Source organism: Chelonoidis abingdonii, chromosome 15, assembly GCF_003597395.2.
Source record: "Chelonoidis abingdonii isolate Lonesome George chromosome 15, CheloAbing_2.0, whole genome shotgun sequence".
NCBI classification, from domain to species: domain Eukaryota; kingdom Metazoa; phylum Chordata; order Testudines; family Testudinidae; genus Chelonoidis; species Chelonoidis abingdonii.
In genome coordinates, this window is record NC_133783.1 from 55773752 (window position 1) to 55791713 (window position 17962).

General features: G+C 35.5%; 1 protein-coding gene across 4 annotated transcripts in view; it reads right to left on the reverse strand.

Annotated features, from left to right (window-relative positions):
* Positions 1-17962, reverse strand: part of VTI1A (vesicle transport through interaction with t-SNAREs 1A) — a 353610-nt gene that overhangs the window by 261619 nt on the left and 74029 nt on the right. For 2 of the 4 annotated variants that reach the window (XM_032793541.2, XM_032793543.2), the window contains exons 4-5: positions 9929-10006; positions 3613-3633 (exon numbers count right to left, since the gene is read on the reverse strand). In XM_032793541.2, the coding sequence (XP_032649432.1) occupies positions 3613-3633; positions 9929-10006 (99 nt within the window). The remainder of the gene's footprint in view (positions 1-3612; positions 3634-9928; positions 10007-17962) is intronic. The other 2 variants (XM_032793542.2, XM_032793544.2) reach the window with 1 other exon arrangement.

The window sequence follows — 17962 nt, forward strand, 5'->3', positions numbered from 1 at the left end:
CTATTCCCTCCCGGCATAGGTGACACATCTCTGAGATGCGGCCAGACGATCGAGGCAGCTAAAGCCACATCAAAGCTTGCCTTGAATTTTTTTTTTAAATCATTAAAACAATGCATTTAGATCAGCACAGATAGGACCCAATGTGAAGGTCAGGAAAGCTGCAATAACAGTCTATAATAATTAATAGAGTCGTCTAATACACAGTGGATAGGTTAAGAGTAAATTCCATAAAAGCCTTTACTTTCATGGGGGGCAGGCCACCAAGAAAAAAAAAAAAGCACAAGCACTTAACATTTAAAAACATAAGTTATAGTGTTCTAATTGAAATCATAACAGCAGCCAGAGTGGTGCATGTTCTTAGGACTCCTGGACAATCTAAATAATAAGTGTTAATTTGATGTAATAACTGTTTTAAAAGGTAACTTTTCATAATAGCAGCTGCTTTTCCTCTATGGCTGTTTAAAGAAATGTGTCAGCTCACAATGCAATTCGTAAAAAAATGTATTGAGTCTCAATTTATGTTAGTTTAAACTTTTATAAAGAATGTGCTGTATCTGTACCATGATGTGTCAGAAATATTTTCCTAAAAAAGGAAAGCTGAGATTATAGGATCAGCAGAGATACTTTGGGGTTCAAAAGATGAGAATTCCAAAAGTTAAGAAGAGACACTTCAAATACTGTAGTTACAGTCTCCAAGACTCAGCACAACCCATAGGCACCTTTTAATTACAGGAGACTTATTTAGTGTTGTTAGATGCTTAAAATTAAAAAGATTTTTTGATCTGATGAAGTGTGCACGTGAGAAGGAAATCAGAATTCATACTGTATGCGGTTATAATTCAACACACTTATCCAAACAAAAATGTGAGTATTTTAGTATGTGTGTTTGTATACAGTAGATAAGAAAAAATTATACTGAAAAAGCAATGCAAGACACCTGAGTCCAGCCTAGCCCTACTCTAAGCAATTAGAACACTAGAATATTGTGAATTCAGTGCTAACATGAACTCAATGCTGCGTCTTACCTCTGATTTCAAAACCTCTTCACCTAAGTCATTCTACAATAAAATCGAATTTTTGTTTTAAAGTGATAGTGTTATTTACATTCTGTATTTGGTTCTGGATGAATACCGTCCTTTTGGTCATGAAAGACAACGAACTACAGTTGCAGCTGATGCTTTCAACTCCTTCCCACCCCTCCCCAAACTCATTCTCCCACACTATCCCCTACCCTTTGTAAGGTAGGTAGTGAGGTGATATAGTCTGTCTTGTAGCTTCAGAAAGAGCCTCCATCTGGAGTTACGTGAGGAAGTTTTGCAAAGTGGCATGCTATCACTAGAGATTTAATCATTCCATGTGGGCTGGATTCAAACTGAGATTTCAGAAACTAAAAAGACAGAGCAACAGAGCCTCCATAGAATTCTGTGTACTGCATGTGTGTTAGAACAGAGCCTTGGAATGAGAGGAAAGTGTACTTTTTATTAACAAACAGTATGGCAAATCAGAATTTCTTTTAAGATCAGTTCATACCTCCTTAGGAGAACTATAATTAGGAAAGCCTTGATGTTTTACTATGTGACTAGCTTAGAACCATGCCTCAGTCAATGCTTCATTTAGATTCCAGTGTGCATTCTGCACTCAATATAAAAATACAACCACAATTATAGCCTATTGTATAGGTAGAACACGGAAACGCAATACATTTTAAATTATTTCTCTGTCAATTCAATCACAGTCTATTCAGAATTACAATTCTTTAACTGGATATCTACTTTGGTGGCTCCCATTACATGCAGTGAGATGACAAAAAAGGGTAACTGATAAAACTTACAACATAATCAAAGAAGAGGAAATTACTAGCATGTCATCATACAACACTATTCATTTAGGTTGATATACAAAAAGATTTAAAGTCTCAAAGATTTGATAAAAGACAAAGGCATGGCCTTTTGCAACAAATGCTGAATTATCTAATTTGTTGGCATGTGGTTGTTTTAATGTCCATCACTATCATCATACAAAATTTACTATTTAAGTGGTAGCTGTGCTCATATACTCTGCATTCAATTTTGAAAGCATCTTGTAAATGGTCACTAACCATGTTTATTTAAAAACGGCCATAAATTTGTTAGCAAAATGCTCCTATTGCAGCATTCTACAAATGTACACATATGTACACATCTATATGTTTCCATGAAAGGGTTTGGCAAGTGTGAGTCTAAAGAACTATCCTTTGCTACAAGTCATATCTGGTCTTAACATGTCAGAAATCACATTATTAGAATCCTTGCAACAACGTTCTTATCTGTTTAAATACAGGGACTATAAAGAGAATATTAAGGAGGGGAACTACGTAATGGAACGAGGGAGGGCTTTCACTTGGTCTGTCACATTTACTTTGTTTTTAAGCTGTCTTTTTCTCTTCATTATCAACCTATTCATACCAGATCCATTTTGGGCTGGGAAGGAGAGACAAGCTGCATATCTGGGACACTGGTGGAAGATTCTTTAAAAAAATTAAAGCCTTGTTACATCAAGAACTCCCCTTTGTTGCTACTGATTTGGTTAGTTCCCAGTTCTCTCCCATCATTACTTCTAGAACTTACAACAAATACTTTTCCCAGAGTGTAATATCCATTATTGATGTGTCAGTTCATCATCATCGTCATGTTGTTCAGTCAGAAGGTAATAAAGACAAGACTAACATACCATATGAAAATGTTAATACTGTGCTTAGAAAGAGCTCTCTCTAGGAGTCTACTCAGAAATTTGGCCTGCTAGCAACTATGACTCTACTAAACCCTTATTGGTAGTAATTAGAAAAAAATACTAAAAGCAGTGCAAGTAAAAGCAGTGCAAGCAGCGCACACACTCACCCCACCAACACCACACACTACAATGGACAGCACCTTTAGAAAATACACTACAAATTTTCAGTAATTGACCATTAGAACTTAGATTTCTGGCTCTAAATATGTATGAGCCATTTCCTAAGTGAAAGGACAGGTGCTTCAGAATACTGATCTTTAGTGTTACACCTACAGATCTACCACATACACACAAATAAATAATAAATATTGATGTGTGTGTTCTACTTGTACTACATTTTCATTGTGTATGCAATGTGTTCATACAATAGGTATTTCAATTGCTCTACACTAAATTCAATGCATCGTGAAGTATTACATATGTTTGATAGTGTTACAGTAGAGGTTTTCACCAAAGCAATGCTTACATTTACAATACCAATGTACAAATGTATTTACCCCATCAAAGATTTTGTGATGCAAACAAGATTACTACTACACCTGATCTGATCATGATATTCTAACAGATCAAATAGTTTTTTTCCTTCTTTTTCCAGTGCCTTTAAAAATTCTCTCTGCTATCAAAGAATGTTAATTTCTAAGGTTTGATCTAGGGAGTCCCATGTAAGTGTATAGTTATTAGAAGAAAAAAAAGACATAACAGTGAATATTTTTAAACAATGTAATCAATATTTTTGCTTTGGGTAGATTTCCCTGCAACAGTAAACAAAAAGATCTACTTTCAGATTTGGAAACTCAGCTTTAAAAGGGAAAGCTAGACAACAAAAAGCAAGAAAGTACTCACCTCTTCGCGTAATTTTATCAACTGCAACATGAACGCACAAAAAAGATAAAAAGAAAAGAAATGGCAGGAAAGAAAGATCAGTTGTGTGACAGGATACAGAATTAACATTGACAATTTATCTGTTTACATGTTTAGCATTTAAAAATCACAGACAAACACATTAAAAGAACCTAAACATAGACTACATGCAGAGTTTTTTGAACGAATAAAGATCACTTTCTCACACTGTCACATTAAACAAAGAGAATAGTGTGAAATTCTCTTTTAAACCACATCTAAGACACCATCATGAAATAAAGGGGAATGACTTCATAGAAGTCTATATTATAAAGAAAAAAACAAGTTTACTGTTCCTCTCTTCTAAGATTGTACAGCTGAAGTGGTTTTGTATATACAAGTTTTCAGGATGTTTTCTGTATTTTTTTAGCTGTGACAACTGGTTTCTTATTTTACTAAAAGTTCTGACTTATTAATAGACTATAGTATCTCTATAGCTTGTCACTGGCACACCAATTGTTATACAGTAATTCTTATTCATAATGTAAGTGCATTGTTATTATTGAACCGATTATAGCAATTTTTTTTCCAGTTAAAAACAACCCAGCTTATGTGGTTTAGTGTAAAAGAATACTTATTTTAGTGCACAATACATTTAATAATAGGTAAAAGGAACCATGGCTATCATGAAACATGATTTCTTTCAAAAAACATCCACTTTGCATATGCATCCTAATTCAGGATCACTATATTTTACATATTTTTACATAAAGGTGTATTCGTAAATCAGTGCAGTTCACTGCAATCTACCTTTTTAACACTATTAATACCATTGTATTGGCAGGACTATTTTTTTTTAAAAAAATAACTAGCTTGAATACCAACTACATTGTAACATGTATCTCTCAAAATGGAGAGCAATCCATTAGTTTGTTGTACTAGAACAAAATAGTACAATTACTCACAATAAGTGTATGCAAAGGGATGGTCTTTATGAAAAAAACAGAGCTTTCTCACCGATTCCAGTTGAATTGGACAATGACAATCTCAGTCTATGCTCATGTTTCATTTACAGTTTCACAAGACTAATATTCAACTTCTATATAAGATGAGAATGTTTACAAATACTGAGAATCTCCAGCAAGAGAGAAGACCAAAAACAAAAATCCATTGGTTGCCTAGTATTTCATATGGTCGGTCTAAAATTAAACCTGTGCTCCACCCCATTACTAGAAAAAAAACAAGAGACAAAAGGTTACTAACCATGTAAATTAGAAGGGTAACTACTGCAGTAACTTAAAATGAAAGATAAAGGAAACTTCCAAGAGTTTGATATAAAGAAAACCACACTCTTTACCCAACAAACCACTTCTTAAAATCAAGTACTCGGCCTAGCATAAATCGGTCTCACTCTCTTTCTCTCTCTCTCTCTTCCCCCCCTTCCTTTCCCAAAAAGGCAAACATTACGTCTCTTTAGAAAGAGATGATGTGGGAGTTGATCACATAGCTATCTTTTCTTTCTTAGGTCACCATTCTTCAGCTGACTATGATACTTAAAGGGCCAAAGTTTAAAACTACTCTCCTGCAATAGAGTCCCTTTGGGGCATGCCACCCTGCTATAATCATTGAGAGTTTCAAAACGCTGCACATTTGTTTTTTCAATAGGTCCCAAACAAAAAATGTTCTATCTTGTTTGTGCTGCATCGCTGAATTTAAGCTCTGCATAGGATTTGCAGCTAAGCTAGGTAATGGGAAATTTTTTTTTTAAATGTTGTCTGAGAGATATTCATTCAAATTAACAAAAGATGTATTTTTTTCCATCTAACAATGCACTTGAAGGAAACATAATGCCTTTTTAATTTTTATGTATTTGTTTTTATTAAGCTTGCTGCTCAACTGTAAACAGCATTTAAATGTGTACTGCCACCATTTTAGTTTATGATAATCAGCATATTTTTGAAACAAAGATTTTTTTTCCCCCACTCCCAATATGGAATTGATACAAGAGGTAATCTGTTCCTTTGTAGGCTAAAAAAAAAAAAAAAAATCTGGTTTATGCTGGTTTGAACCAGCAGAATCTCTTGTGGCTAAGCCTTCTGCTGTGACTAAAATCAAAACTGCGCCGCAGTGCGTGTGTGTGTGTGTGTGTGTGTCTGTGAGGCGTGTCACGTGACACAGAAAACTACCGAAGTTTTTTTTAAAAAGCTGATAACACTACTGTTGTCTCTGTCCGCATACAGATAACGAATAAATGCTGAACTCTATTAAACGCCCTTTACACATTATCGTGGGTCGAACACACAATTTTCTGAACTTATGATGACAGTCTATTTATTTTGCTATAAACCCTCGGCATGTAACGAACAGATTTGTGTCTGGTAATGATCTGCTCTGCCAGGGCTATATGAAATGATACCAACCTTCTTTAGATCTTGGGGAATTAAATTGACCAACTTCACCCCCTAGTCTGTAACTGAAGTTTGACACACTTTATGCACAGCAAGCCCAAATCTAATATTATCAGAACTTTGTAGTCAGAAATTAAGTAGCCACAACATTTGTTTACCACATATCACACATACAGTGTGTGGTGTGTGTGTTACACAATTTAACCTTCTGGTTATCTAATAAGGATTTACTCAAACATATTAGCGAAACTAGTTTTTGGAATGGAAGGCAACAGTATTACATTTCAAGCAAACAGATTTGTGATGCTATAAATACCTGCATGCTGTATTTTTGGTACAAAAAGGTTTCTTATTTAACCCTATAGATGCTTTCTAAAAAATATATGGAGTCATCACATAAAACAACTGTACAACTAATAAATGGAAGCCACAACTTTAAGCATTGTATCACTGCACTGAAGTGCTCAAGTCTTTCAAGGGATTTGATAAATGCTGCCAGTCAGAATGACAAATAAGTCTTGAAAATAACAGTCCTGCTTAAGACAATGGTCCTGGAAAAAACGATAAAAAAAACCAACCCTACTGTGCATGTTTGGGTTGTCTCTTATTTTTATAACTCAGAACATGCTTTATCTGATTATGGTCACTGGATTTAAATTAAGAGAAGATTAATGTATACAAAGCAAGCAATTACTTCATTAAATACAGCATGCAATCACTAGTATCTACCATACCAAACAAAGATAAATTAATTTTAAAAAGAAATTTTGATTGCTGGAATTTGAACATATTTGTACATATTTTGACAACACCAGCAGCTTTTATATACTGTACCTATTATACATTAGTCGTATCTTGGCGTAAGCACGGAGTCATGACCATGTTCTCAGACATAGTACACCCTCATTTGCACTGTTTTGCAACATTAATTGTTCCTGTGCAGATCTGTTGTGAGGAACAACTGGAGACTGAATTCTGTGTACTTGTTTACCTGCATAACCTGTGTATCCACTAACTCAGTTGTGTATATCGCTTCAACTATATCTTTGAAACACGAATAAAATGCTAACACTTGAATAAACAAAAGATTAACCAGGCAACTGATTCTTCATTCCCCTCCAATCTTATTTTTAAGTGAACTTAATTCATTATCATATATAAATATATTCAATTCCATTTCCCTTTCCTCTCCAACAAACAGTTATAAAAAAGTTTAATATGACTGCCAATGTTCCATCTAAAGAATTGTACAAGCTTAGAAGTTTCTCTCCCCCTCACCTGGGTAACCCACAAGCCTACCCTGAGAAATTTATCTCCTCCACTGATGGATTTTACCAATATTTCTAGTTTGCTAAAGCAGCATTTCTTAGACAACACCTGTTTTTCATTGATTTGTTCATTAAGAAAAAACTAGGTTTGAGTATTGCAGGGAAAGATAAACAGCACTTCATTTCATCAAACTAATTCAAACCTAACAAATAATAAATTAGTCTAAACCCTGGATTACAGCGAGGGTTAGTCCTTCCACCTGCACTTACTCTGACAAGCCAACTTTCGCACATTAGAAGGACATCCCTAATATTTCATATAGTTTTCAGTTATATTGGGATGTTATGTTGGACAGAGTTTTATATTTATAAAGTATTTTTGATATCAGTACAAAGTGCAATAGCTTTTTGGGTTATTGGATTAAATACTCATACATAGTTGACTAATTATTCATATAAAAATATCCAAAACTTATATTTATGGTTAATTAAAAAATAAAAAAACAGCACCTAATGGTATGTCAAACTTTTGACTAAAAGGTTTGTGCGTAATGACCAGCTAGCTGCATGTACCCAAGAAGATACTCTTATGATGAAGTATTTACTTAGCTTAGATAGTTATATTTTCATATGAAAAATATGAGGACATTGTTTGTAAATATTAGCCTTCATGCATTTAAAAGAAATAAGCCAGTTTCACAGCAAAGTTTCATGTTTATAAAGTTTGTCAAAAAAGAAAAAAGAAAAAAAAACTTTTTCCAGTGGTACAAGTGTGTCAACTTTAAGATATTAGTTGCAAATACAGATTTATATTTCTGAAGAGAGCCAACTGTTCTCCCCCCTTCAGATTTTACCCTAGGTAACAAGTGGTCATATTAAAGACTTAAAAAAAAAAACACTTTGGCAAATAATTTTAAATTTACATTATTATATAATTCTTTTAAGGGCGACCATTCTTTTTTATTTTCCTGAAAGTTTCTAAAAGAGATCACAACTCACAAAAAGCGCACCCATGAATCAGTTATTCAGCCTTTCCTTAAAAAGCAAAAACAATATTTTATCTCGCACTCACACATTAGGTATTCTGTTATAAATAAAACTTCTTATCACAACTGCCCTTTTATGTCTGATCTCACACAAATTTCTCTTAAAATGTGAAAACAGCAGTGTAGCTAAAAGACATGAAAACCCAAATTGTATCTTAACACCTTTATATGTTTGAACTTATGTTGATGACATGCAAATTATGAAAATTTTCTCTCCCTAAAACAAGCTATCATATTCTTTTGTATTTAAAAATAAAAAAAAATAAAAAAAAAAAAGCTTTCAACTTATTCAAACTCTGGAAAAATCTCTTGCCATAACACATAAATATGAAGATGCATGCCTTGTATATCTGCCTTTTTAAATATGTCTAAAGCTATTACAGACTCTTTTTATGGTATACATTAATATTAAATACAATATATGATTTCATCAATACATGTATTAAAGACCATCATGTAAATTACCATTTACCCTTTCAACATTGTTCTGATAATATTGCATTTGCTCAGAACTCAACCTTTTTAATCTCAATATTTTGGACATTGAGGGACAAATCTGAAGTCTTTACTTAGTTTAACTCAGCTATATCTGAGGCAAAACTCATACTGAAGTCAGAACTGAATAAAACTTCAAAATTAAGTCCTTATTTCTCCCCAATTTACAATATCTAAATAACTGAATTTATTGTTAAGTAATCATTTACCAAGCTTCACTTGTAAAATCAAGGTTATCACAGCAAAAAATATACATTATTCAAGTAAACTTTATAATAACTTTTAACTTAAAAAGTACCAAATGCTAATTTTGGTGTGAGGGAAAACAAGGGGATTTGTTTAACATAAAATTCAGTTTTCAGATAGAAAACCTGTGAAACAAGTTTGAACCCCAGATGAAGGTGGGTAAATCCCCCTGAAAATAGTGTTTCCTTCATCATTTTTTTGACCTCATAAGAATCTTGATAGTGTCCTGAATAACAATTTCATGATAAAACTCAAGAAGAGCTTACAGTAATTAAGCACCCTTTCATTAAAAAAAAAATGTATATAACATTATAAACTCTAGTACAATGTGTGTGAGAAAATTACAGGCTTTTATTGGTGCAGCTTGCATTTTTGGTACAAGGAAAGAAAACCTGGTTAAGAAAGGAAGGCACACAAGGAAAGTGAGGGGTACTGTTCAGTTCTGAGAGCTCACTTTCATTTGTTTTGCCTGCCAGTGTTGATTTAATTATACTGCATTATTATCAAAGCAACATTATGTACTTTTTTATTCCTTTTACATGTGGTTTGAGGTGAAGACCCTGGCTTTGTCGGCAAACAGTGCGTTTCAAGTTATTCCTTAAGTACTAAATAATAAAGAAAAGAGAAGAAAAGATTTTTTTAAAGATAGCAGACAGTGATCACAAGGTAAAGGGTTAAATGTAAGATCTCCAAGAAACATTTTGAAGTTGATTAAGACCCCAGCTTTGCATTAAACAGTATCACTTCCACATGAGTTGTTGCTAATGCTGTTAAGGAGCAGCTTGAGAAGCCCAGTGTGCCAGTGACCTCCTTCACCCTCCAGCCACCCACTAGGGCTTCTTGATTAGCATCCTACCTGGTTCTCTGAGGAATTCCCATCATCCCCTAGGAGCTCATTCCGCACCTCGTCACTATAGGCAATCCGTGACCTTTTCTGTGAAACAAAAAGAAAAAAAGGGTTAGGAAGTAAAGCTTCGAAGCCATCAGTCTCAAGGCTGATCATTTTAAACCTCGAGAGCCCCCTAATGGATACCTATTCGATAAAAATCTGCAAGTAAAGTTACTGAAAAGTTCCTTAACTGCAGAATTTCAATACATATTAATGGAAAAATATTGACATATTTGAGGACATTGTAAAAAGCCAGATTCATCAACAAAGCTTGCCTAGTAAAACACGTGGATATACAGTATGCAATTCTAGTTTTGAAAATTAGAACATTTTAAAATTCTAAGTTATTACAGCAGAATCACTGCAGATGTGTTTATAGAGGCATAGATATATTTATCTGAAGCTATCCTATTACCTGGAATGGAAACTCTTAAAATAAAATACTAGTAATGTCATTAAACAGGGAAGGAAAGACTGAGCTTTTCCCATATCAAAAAGATAACTTTTTAACAATGTACATTGGCCAAAAAGGGTTTAAAATGACAGATCTAGAAAATAAATAAGATTTTTTTTGTTGTTATTGTAAAGGCCTTACGGGGAAAAAGGACCATGAGAAATCTGAGGGCTGGGTATATGTATGTGGAGGTACAACTGCATTGGGAAATGTAAGTTTAGTTCGCTTTACATAAAAACAACAAAACTTGTTAAAAATCAGAAAGCTAAATATGGGCCTGTTATAAGAGATCATGCCATGATTTGTACAGTCTTCAAACTCCAGACTGTCTCATTAAATATTCATGTCTATTGATTCTAAATTAGCATATTTTTAAGAAAGTTATGAACCGTTGAAAACAAGGGCTCAAACAACCATCCCAAGGTCACTCAGGCACCATGGTGTGTTAGAATTCCAGAGACAGAGCTCAGCCTTAAAGTTTTGTGACTGCCAGCAAATTATACAGTACCCTTTTACTTTCCTGCTTCCATTTTCTACATTTACCACTGAAAGGGAACAAGGTATTTTAATTGATTGTTTTATAGCTTTTTTTTATTTAAACGTGATATGACGAGTTTTAATATACATGAAAAGAAACAAACCTAAGTGGCTAGAACTAATACTACTCAACTGGACTGGCCTTTGTGGAAGCTTCCCGCACAGTTCTGCCAAAGCACTCCAGTTCTGACCTACAGTAGTACCCATAGCGACAATTCATGAAACACAGCAATTCTAGACCTTACCCGAGTTGGCTGCCAACTGTGCCAAAAACTTGCCTTAGTTTGGGATGCAGACAATAGTTCACCAGAGATTAGACTAAGCACGTGGAAATTCATGACATCTGTGACCAAATAAAAATCTGAAAATAGGTCACCACTGGGAAGAAGACTACCAGCAAACTAAGCCAGGGCACCACCCAGTTTGCTTGCTACACTTTTAAGCTCTTTATCCTCTATGATTTAGGTTTGCCCTTTCACTGTCGTCATCATTGTAATGCTTACCAATTTGTGGTGCAACTGCTAGTGTTTAATTCTAGATTATATACTAAATCTACAGCTGTACATAGGAAAGACAAAGCGTACCATGGACCTGCTACAAGAACTGAACTGTGCTAAATCTGTTTTTCCCCCATTTGGAGATCTCAGCCACAGCAGTTTCATACTAACCAAGCAAAAGTAGTCTACAGCATTAAAGGAAATGAGAACCTTTAAACAGGCTGTGGTATCAGAGCTGCCTGTTTAAATTATTCATTTCATCACTATGGGGGACTAAAACACTCCACAGTATGCGAGAATATCATATGGAGATGGGTTTTGTTTTTCTCTTTTTTCACCAAAAAGCCAACAAATTGGCATAGATTGCTCAATTATATTATTTTCCTATTTTTACTTGATACACATCAAACAAAGGAAGGAAATTACGAAATATATGTCAATAAATATCTAGAGACACAACGTGGGTGAGGTAATATATTTTATTGGATCAACTTCTGTAAAAGATATTACCTCACCCACCTTGTCTCTCTAATATCCTGGGACCAACACAGCTATAACACCACAATAAATATCTAATCTTTTTTGGTTAAGATCCAATCTCTACATACGAGGTCCAGCAATCTAAGCGTGCAGTCTTACACAATTCACCTAACAGCGCAGCACCATGGACATTGGTAATGTTACCCATATTTGTCACTATTACCTCGCAATGGTAAACATCACGCTCCATTAGTTTGTCGTCAGGTGTATCACTTGGCTAACTATAGACAGTTTGAGGAGTTCTTGGTTTCACGTAATTCATTTGAATGATTAAAGTGGTGATTGTTCCAATTTGCAAGGGACTATGTGAGAAAAAGTGTACTTTATGACAAAGAACATTTTTGCAATCATTCTATATTTTTCAAAAAGACACTATACATGTCCTTTATGTCAATATAAGTGCAGTTAATAATGTTTGTACCACTGTTCTTCTATTACAATGATCTGTCCTGATTAGAAAATCAGCAGTTGTACTAGGTGCAACTCTTTGCCTTAAATCAATAAATAATTTGATATTACTTTTTATCACAGTTTCACCACCAACTGGATCAATAATATAAAAGGACCTTGGAACTAAAGTGCTCATTTGTTCTATCAGGATTTGTACAAATCATCAATACTTCATTTTCTTTCACAAAAATAAAAATAATAATTGTAGTAATTTTGCTAACACTTATATTCAGCTAATCAAAATTATCAAGAAAACAGATTAATACAAATCTGATAATTATAAATATTTTAAGAATTTTTTTCTTCATAGCCATCAACTGTATATAAATATGTACTTGAGCCAAATGCAAGCATGATAGTTTGAGCTGGAAATGTCACACATTCTGCTACAGTTTGAAGGAACCCAATTCATAATGCATTTTATAAATAGTTAATGACTTCTATACATAAGCTAACCAGGCAAATCAAAAAATTGTCAACATTTTTAGTCTTAGTTGTCAGTTACCACTGTCTACTGGTACTTTATATGTACGTTTCTAGAAAAGACAGAAGCTTTACAGAGTTTGTAATCCAATGCATTTTCTGGGCAGCTCAATATGAGTTTAAGAGCTTCTATGTGCAGTTTTTCTCTGAAAAGGTTTGTCAAATACAGCAGAAGTTTTTCTTGCATTTTGTATATGTATGTGCTAAGTTCTGTGCACAAGTGTTTAACATTACTGAGTGTATCGGTATACGTGTACACACTCAGAAATCTTAAGTAGTATAGTATACATGCACACACAGTTTCTAGACAGAGAAAGTTTCAGTCGCTGCTTTAAATGGACTACAGTACTCAGACCTTCTGCCAAGGAATAATTTCTGATTCCAGGCAGATCTCACTTGGTTTATGAACAAAATTTTTGCATATTGATTGGGTGATTTTCTTAAAGCCCTGTTCACACAGATACACTTGCTCAGTTCTGTCTGGCAGTTTGGCTTTAAACAATCTATCTACTTGACCCAAGCCTTAACACTTTCCTACTGAACTGAATGTGTTCATGGGCAGGCACAATTGAATTAGAAGTAAAATGAATTAACTCAGTTTAAACTAATTAAGAACTGTGATCCAGAGTACCATCCCCTGTATGATTTTACAGGTGAAGTAAGGTACATGCAACCAGAATGTAAGAATTCTGTTATATTACTAATCTGAGCATAACAACGAAGTTAGTCTATTACTAACGCATACTAGAAACTAATTTCCATAGCCTACACATGGCAAACCAATTGCTTAAATTGCCTCACCTGGGAATGTAATACAATGTTATCATCAGACCAGCCACACTGTAAATAGATTTATAATGCTTTCCATATGCTAGGCTATGTTGCATATGAATTAAGTAATGATCTGGTATTACAATACAATCAGCTAGTTCCCACACCTGGCAGACAGGATATTTTGCTAAATTACTACCTATATAGCTACATCACAAAATAAAGAAGGAAACAGCAATGGAAAAAGAAACAATCTACATGGCATACGACTGATTTTACATAGTAATCCAATAAGATGTAGATAGAGGTGCCCGAAATAATCTGTTTCCAACATCTGTACAACAGAATGCATGCTTATTCATTTCTAGTCAATTCCGGCCTAATTTTCCACATTCTATATTTTAATTACTCATCCACATTCAGCAGTGTTTGCATTGGTAAGGGCAAGCACTAGCCAGTACTCCTCATTTTTATGTACTTTCATAAGTGAGCCAAATAACTGATGCAAAAGGATTGCATGTTTTTGTAACTAAACTAAGGAACAGCGTTTCTCCCAATTACTAATCAAACTAGTCTACAGACACCCAAAGCTAGATATATTGCAGACAAATGGCCCATTCTAGCCCAGTTATTCCTTTTGTCCCAAACAATTTTCCACCTAGATGTATTTCAGAATGTTTACATAGCTTTTTTTTTTTTTATAAACCATGTGATAAATCTATAAAGAATAAGAAGTTTTGCCAACACTTTTTTTCTTTTTCAATATTAGATGCAGTTTTGTAGAGTATTTCAGATGGTTAAAGAAACACTGCCCACTTGAAAATCAAATTTCTGTCTGAAAACTGCACCTATGTAAATACAGGTAACATCTAAGATTACTATAATTTAATGCAGTTGGGAGAAATCCTATTTTTAAAAACATATTTATGTACTTTTTGTGTAAACAGTTTCACATTGCCACTGTAAAGTTGGAGAGCTAAGACTTAATCCCGCATATACCATTTTTGAGCAGACTGCTATCCTCACACATAATATGTTGCAGGATTGGATCCTTATTTCCTTCCTTTAAGCATCCTCTGTGAAGCAGAAAATCTCTTCAAGCATGTTTTCTGATTTTTTAAAGAGAAAAATTGGCCTCACTATTTAAAGGGTGCTCTCATAGAAACAGAGCTTTTTTAATTAATCAGCTTTTAAAACATTAAGTGGACAGATTCTTTTTATGGAGAGTTAAATCATACTGACAACTTTAAGAAAATACATTCAACTTTAGTGTCATGAACAGATCTTATCCTAACTGCTTCAAAAACATTTTTCAGCAGATGGTCTCAAAAACAGGTCACATGAAGACAACAAATTGAACTTCTATATTTCTGTATCAATGAGGTTGTTTTATCATAGTTAAACTATTTCAGACCTCAATTCAAAAGGGGTTTAACCAATTCTAGAAAGCTAACTTCTGATCAGTTCTGTCTACAAGGTAAGAAACTGATTCCAAATTGCTAATCTGGAATGTAATATAGTACTGACCTGCAATTGTTTTCAAAGAAAAAGTTAAAACTTAAAGATGATATGCTTTATAGACACAGAAAATAAACCGCTCTGATCACTCCCCTTCCCCAAATAAAAACTAAATGTGAATGAAAACATCAATCCTTTGTTTGGATGACAAAGGTCAACGCCTGAAACACTTCAAATCTCTCTCCTCCCCTAAAATTGTTACTGGCAAACTAGGAAGACAAGATTATAACCTATAACTTGAACCCTGCCAGTTCACAAATTCAAATGTCTTCCAACAAGAGCACAGCCAAATCAAACCATCAGTAGAAAATGTTAATGTGAAGTTAATGCAGAGAGAGCATCACACATTCTAAACAGAAGTCACAGTTCTATAAATCTTCTTTTCAACAATCGTCTTAATATACTCTTTCAGCTTCATTATGGGGTGGGAGCAGGCATGAAGGTCAAGATAGCCCCCATAAGGATACACATCCTGTATTATGTTGGTGAAAAATGCAGCTTCTGCCAACAAAACAACTTTCTATCTCAAACCTCATGACCAATGGACTATGCATGTCACCAAGATGACCAATGTTAAAACAACCTACTAGTCTGTACACATAGTTAGGGAAGAATGCAGGTCACCTGTAAGAGAAATGTAACTCATTGTTTCTGTGTGCATTTTAGGAGTAACAGAAGCAGATTTCTAACGTGGAGAGATATTTGTAGCCACAGAAAAAGCCCAACATTTAGCTGAACTCTGCTTTCTAATGTTAATAACTTACTAAAGAAAAGGCTTTCCAAAAAGCAAAGGTCACAGACCAAAGGCATCCTTTACAGATGGTGCTCAAAAGTTGATCATCACTACTTCTAATTCAAATGGACACTGCATACAAAAAGATTATGTAATACAATATTAAGGAAATAAATGTAAATATGAAAAAGCTAAGGAAGGCACTACATTACTATTGATTATATATGTATCCCCAAATACCATGCCAAATAGTTCCTCTCTACTTGGTGTTTTTACCTTTTGGATGTTTTTGAACCTACCACACTCTCTCTCCCAATTTTAGGCATTGCTTAGTCAAGTTAAGTACCGTATATATTCAATCTAAACCGGTTAGTTGATAAGCCGACCCCCTCAAGAAAAATGGAAAATTTTTATAACCTGTTCATAAGCCTATCCTATAATTTAGGGGTCAGCAAACTTTGGCTCCCAGGCCATCAGGATAAGTCGCTGGTGAGCCAAGATGGTTTGTTTACCTTGAGCGTCCCAACGCGCCAGCTCCTTACCCTGATGGGCCAGGACAGCAATTAGTGAGGAAGGATTTTGGGGAGGGGGGGGAGAAGCTGGGGGTCAGAGAAGTAACCCCTGTGACCACCACCCACATGACCCCACCCCTAGCCCGGGACCCCTACACTCTCCCCATACCATCCCTCTCCACCTTATCTGAGGTGGGCCAGGGGAGGATGTTTCTGGCCTGGCTGGAGCTGCTCTGGCAAGCTGGGCAGCATGGCCGCAGCCTGCTCCGGCGGACCAGACCAGGCGGCGCAGCCGCAGCATGTTCCAGCGGGTTGGGCCGGGCAGCATGGCCACAGCGTGCTCTGGGGGGCAGAGCCGAGCAGCATGGCTGCAGCCTGCCAGCCCCGGAGCTGCAGCTGCTTCAGAGACTTGGGGAAGAGATTCTAGCCCTGCCTCTTCCCTTTTGGTTCTGCTGGCTGTGCTGCCTCTCCTTGCTCCCTCTACTGGTGGGGTGAGAGGGGCTGTGTGCCACCTCTCCCTCTCTATACCTTTTCATAAACCGATCCCCTTCTCTGGTGCTTCCCTTTTTTACTAAAAAAAATGCAACTTATGAACGAGTATATATGGTATATTTAAATCTTTTAATCCTTCATCAGAAGTCTATTCCTTCAGTATCTTTAGACAAGTAGTTGGTTCTTATAAATGCTATACAACAGTTTGCCAACAACTTCAATCAGATGCCATAATCTGGTCAAGTACTCTAGTTGTGGTCTCACCAGAGAGAGAGGGATTATTACTATTAAACTAAAAGGTGTCTCCCAGTCTGAAATCTTACCTGCCTTTTGCACTGCAAACTCATATCTAATCAGTTGTCTACTATTACCTCCGGGCCTCTTGCAGCATTGCTGCAGTCCAGATTTCTCCCTTCCATTAAAAATCACTTCTGATTATCATTCCCCAGATGTATTCATTTGTACATTTCCCAAGTTAAATCTCTTTTTAAAAAAAATCTGCCTATGTTTCTATCTACTCTATGGACTTTTGTATAATTCCTCGATTTTACACAGGAAAACCTTTCAATGTAGTTTCACCTGCAAAGTTCATTCATGTGCTGTTTGTTCCCTTTCCAATATATAAACAAAAGTGTTAAATAAGCGTGACATACCAGGTACAATTAAGACCAGTGAGGGGTGCCTCACAATGCCTTGCTGAAGTAGCTCCCACCTGGCCCACTCACAAACAGCCTTCCAGCATGCAAGCCACACCCTGAGTGTCTGTGCGTAACTGCAGCTTTCCAGTTACATTCTGGTTCTCACCAGCCTCAGTTGTACTGCAGGGTGGCCCCAACTCACTCGCAGTCCCAGATGTTCCCCCAAAAATGTATATCCTGAACTGCCCAGAAAGGTATGCCCTGTACAGTACAAATATTTTAAGTCCCTTACTCCTTTAAGGGAATGATATACCAGCTTAATATCTGAAACAGCATCACCCAAACACCAATTTAAAGACTGGATTAGAAGTTTATT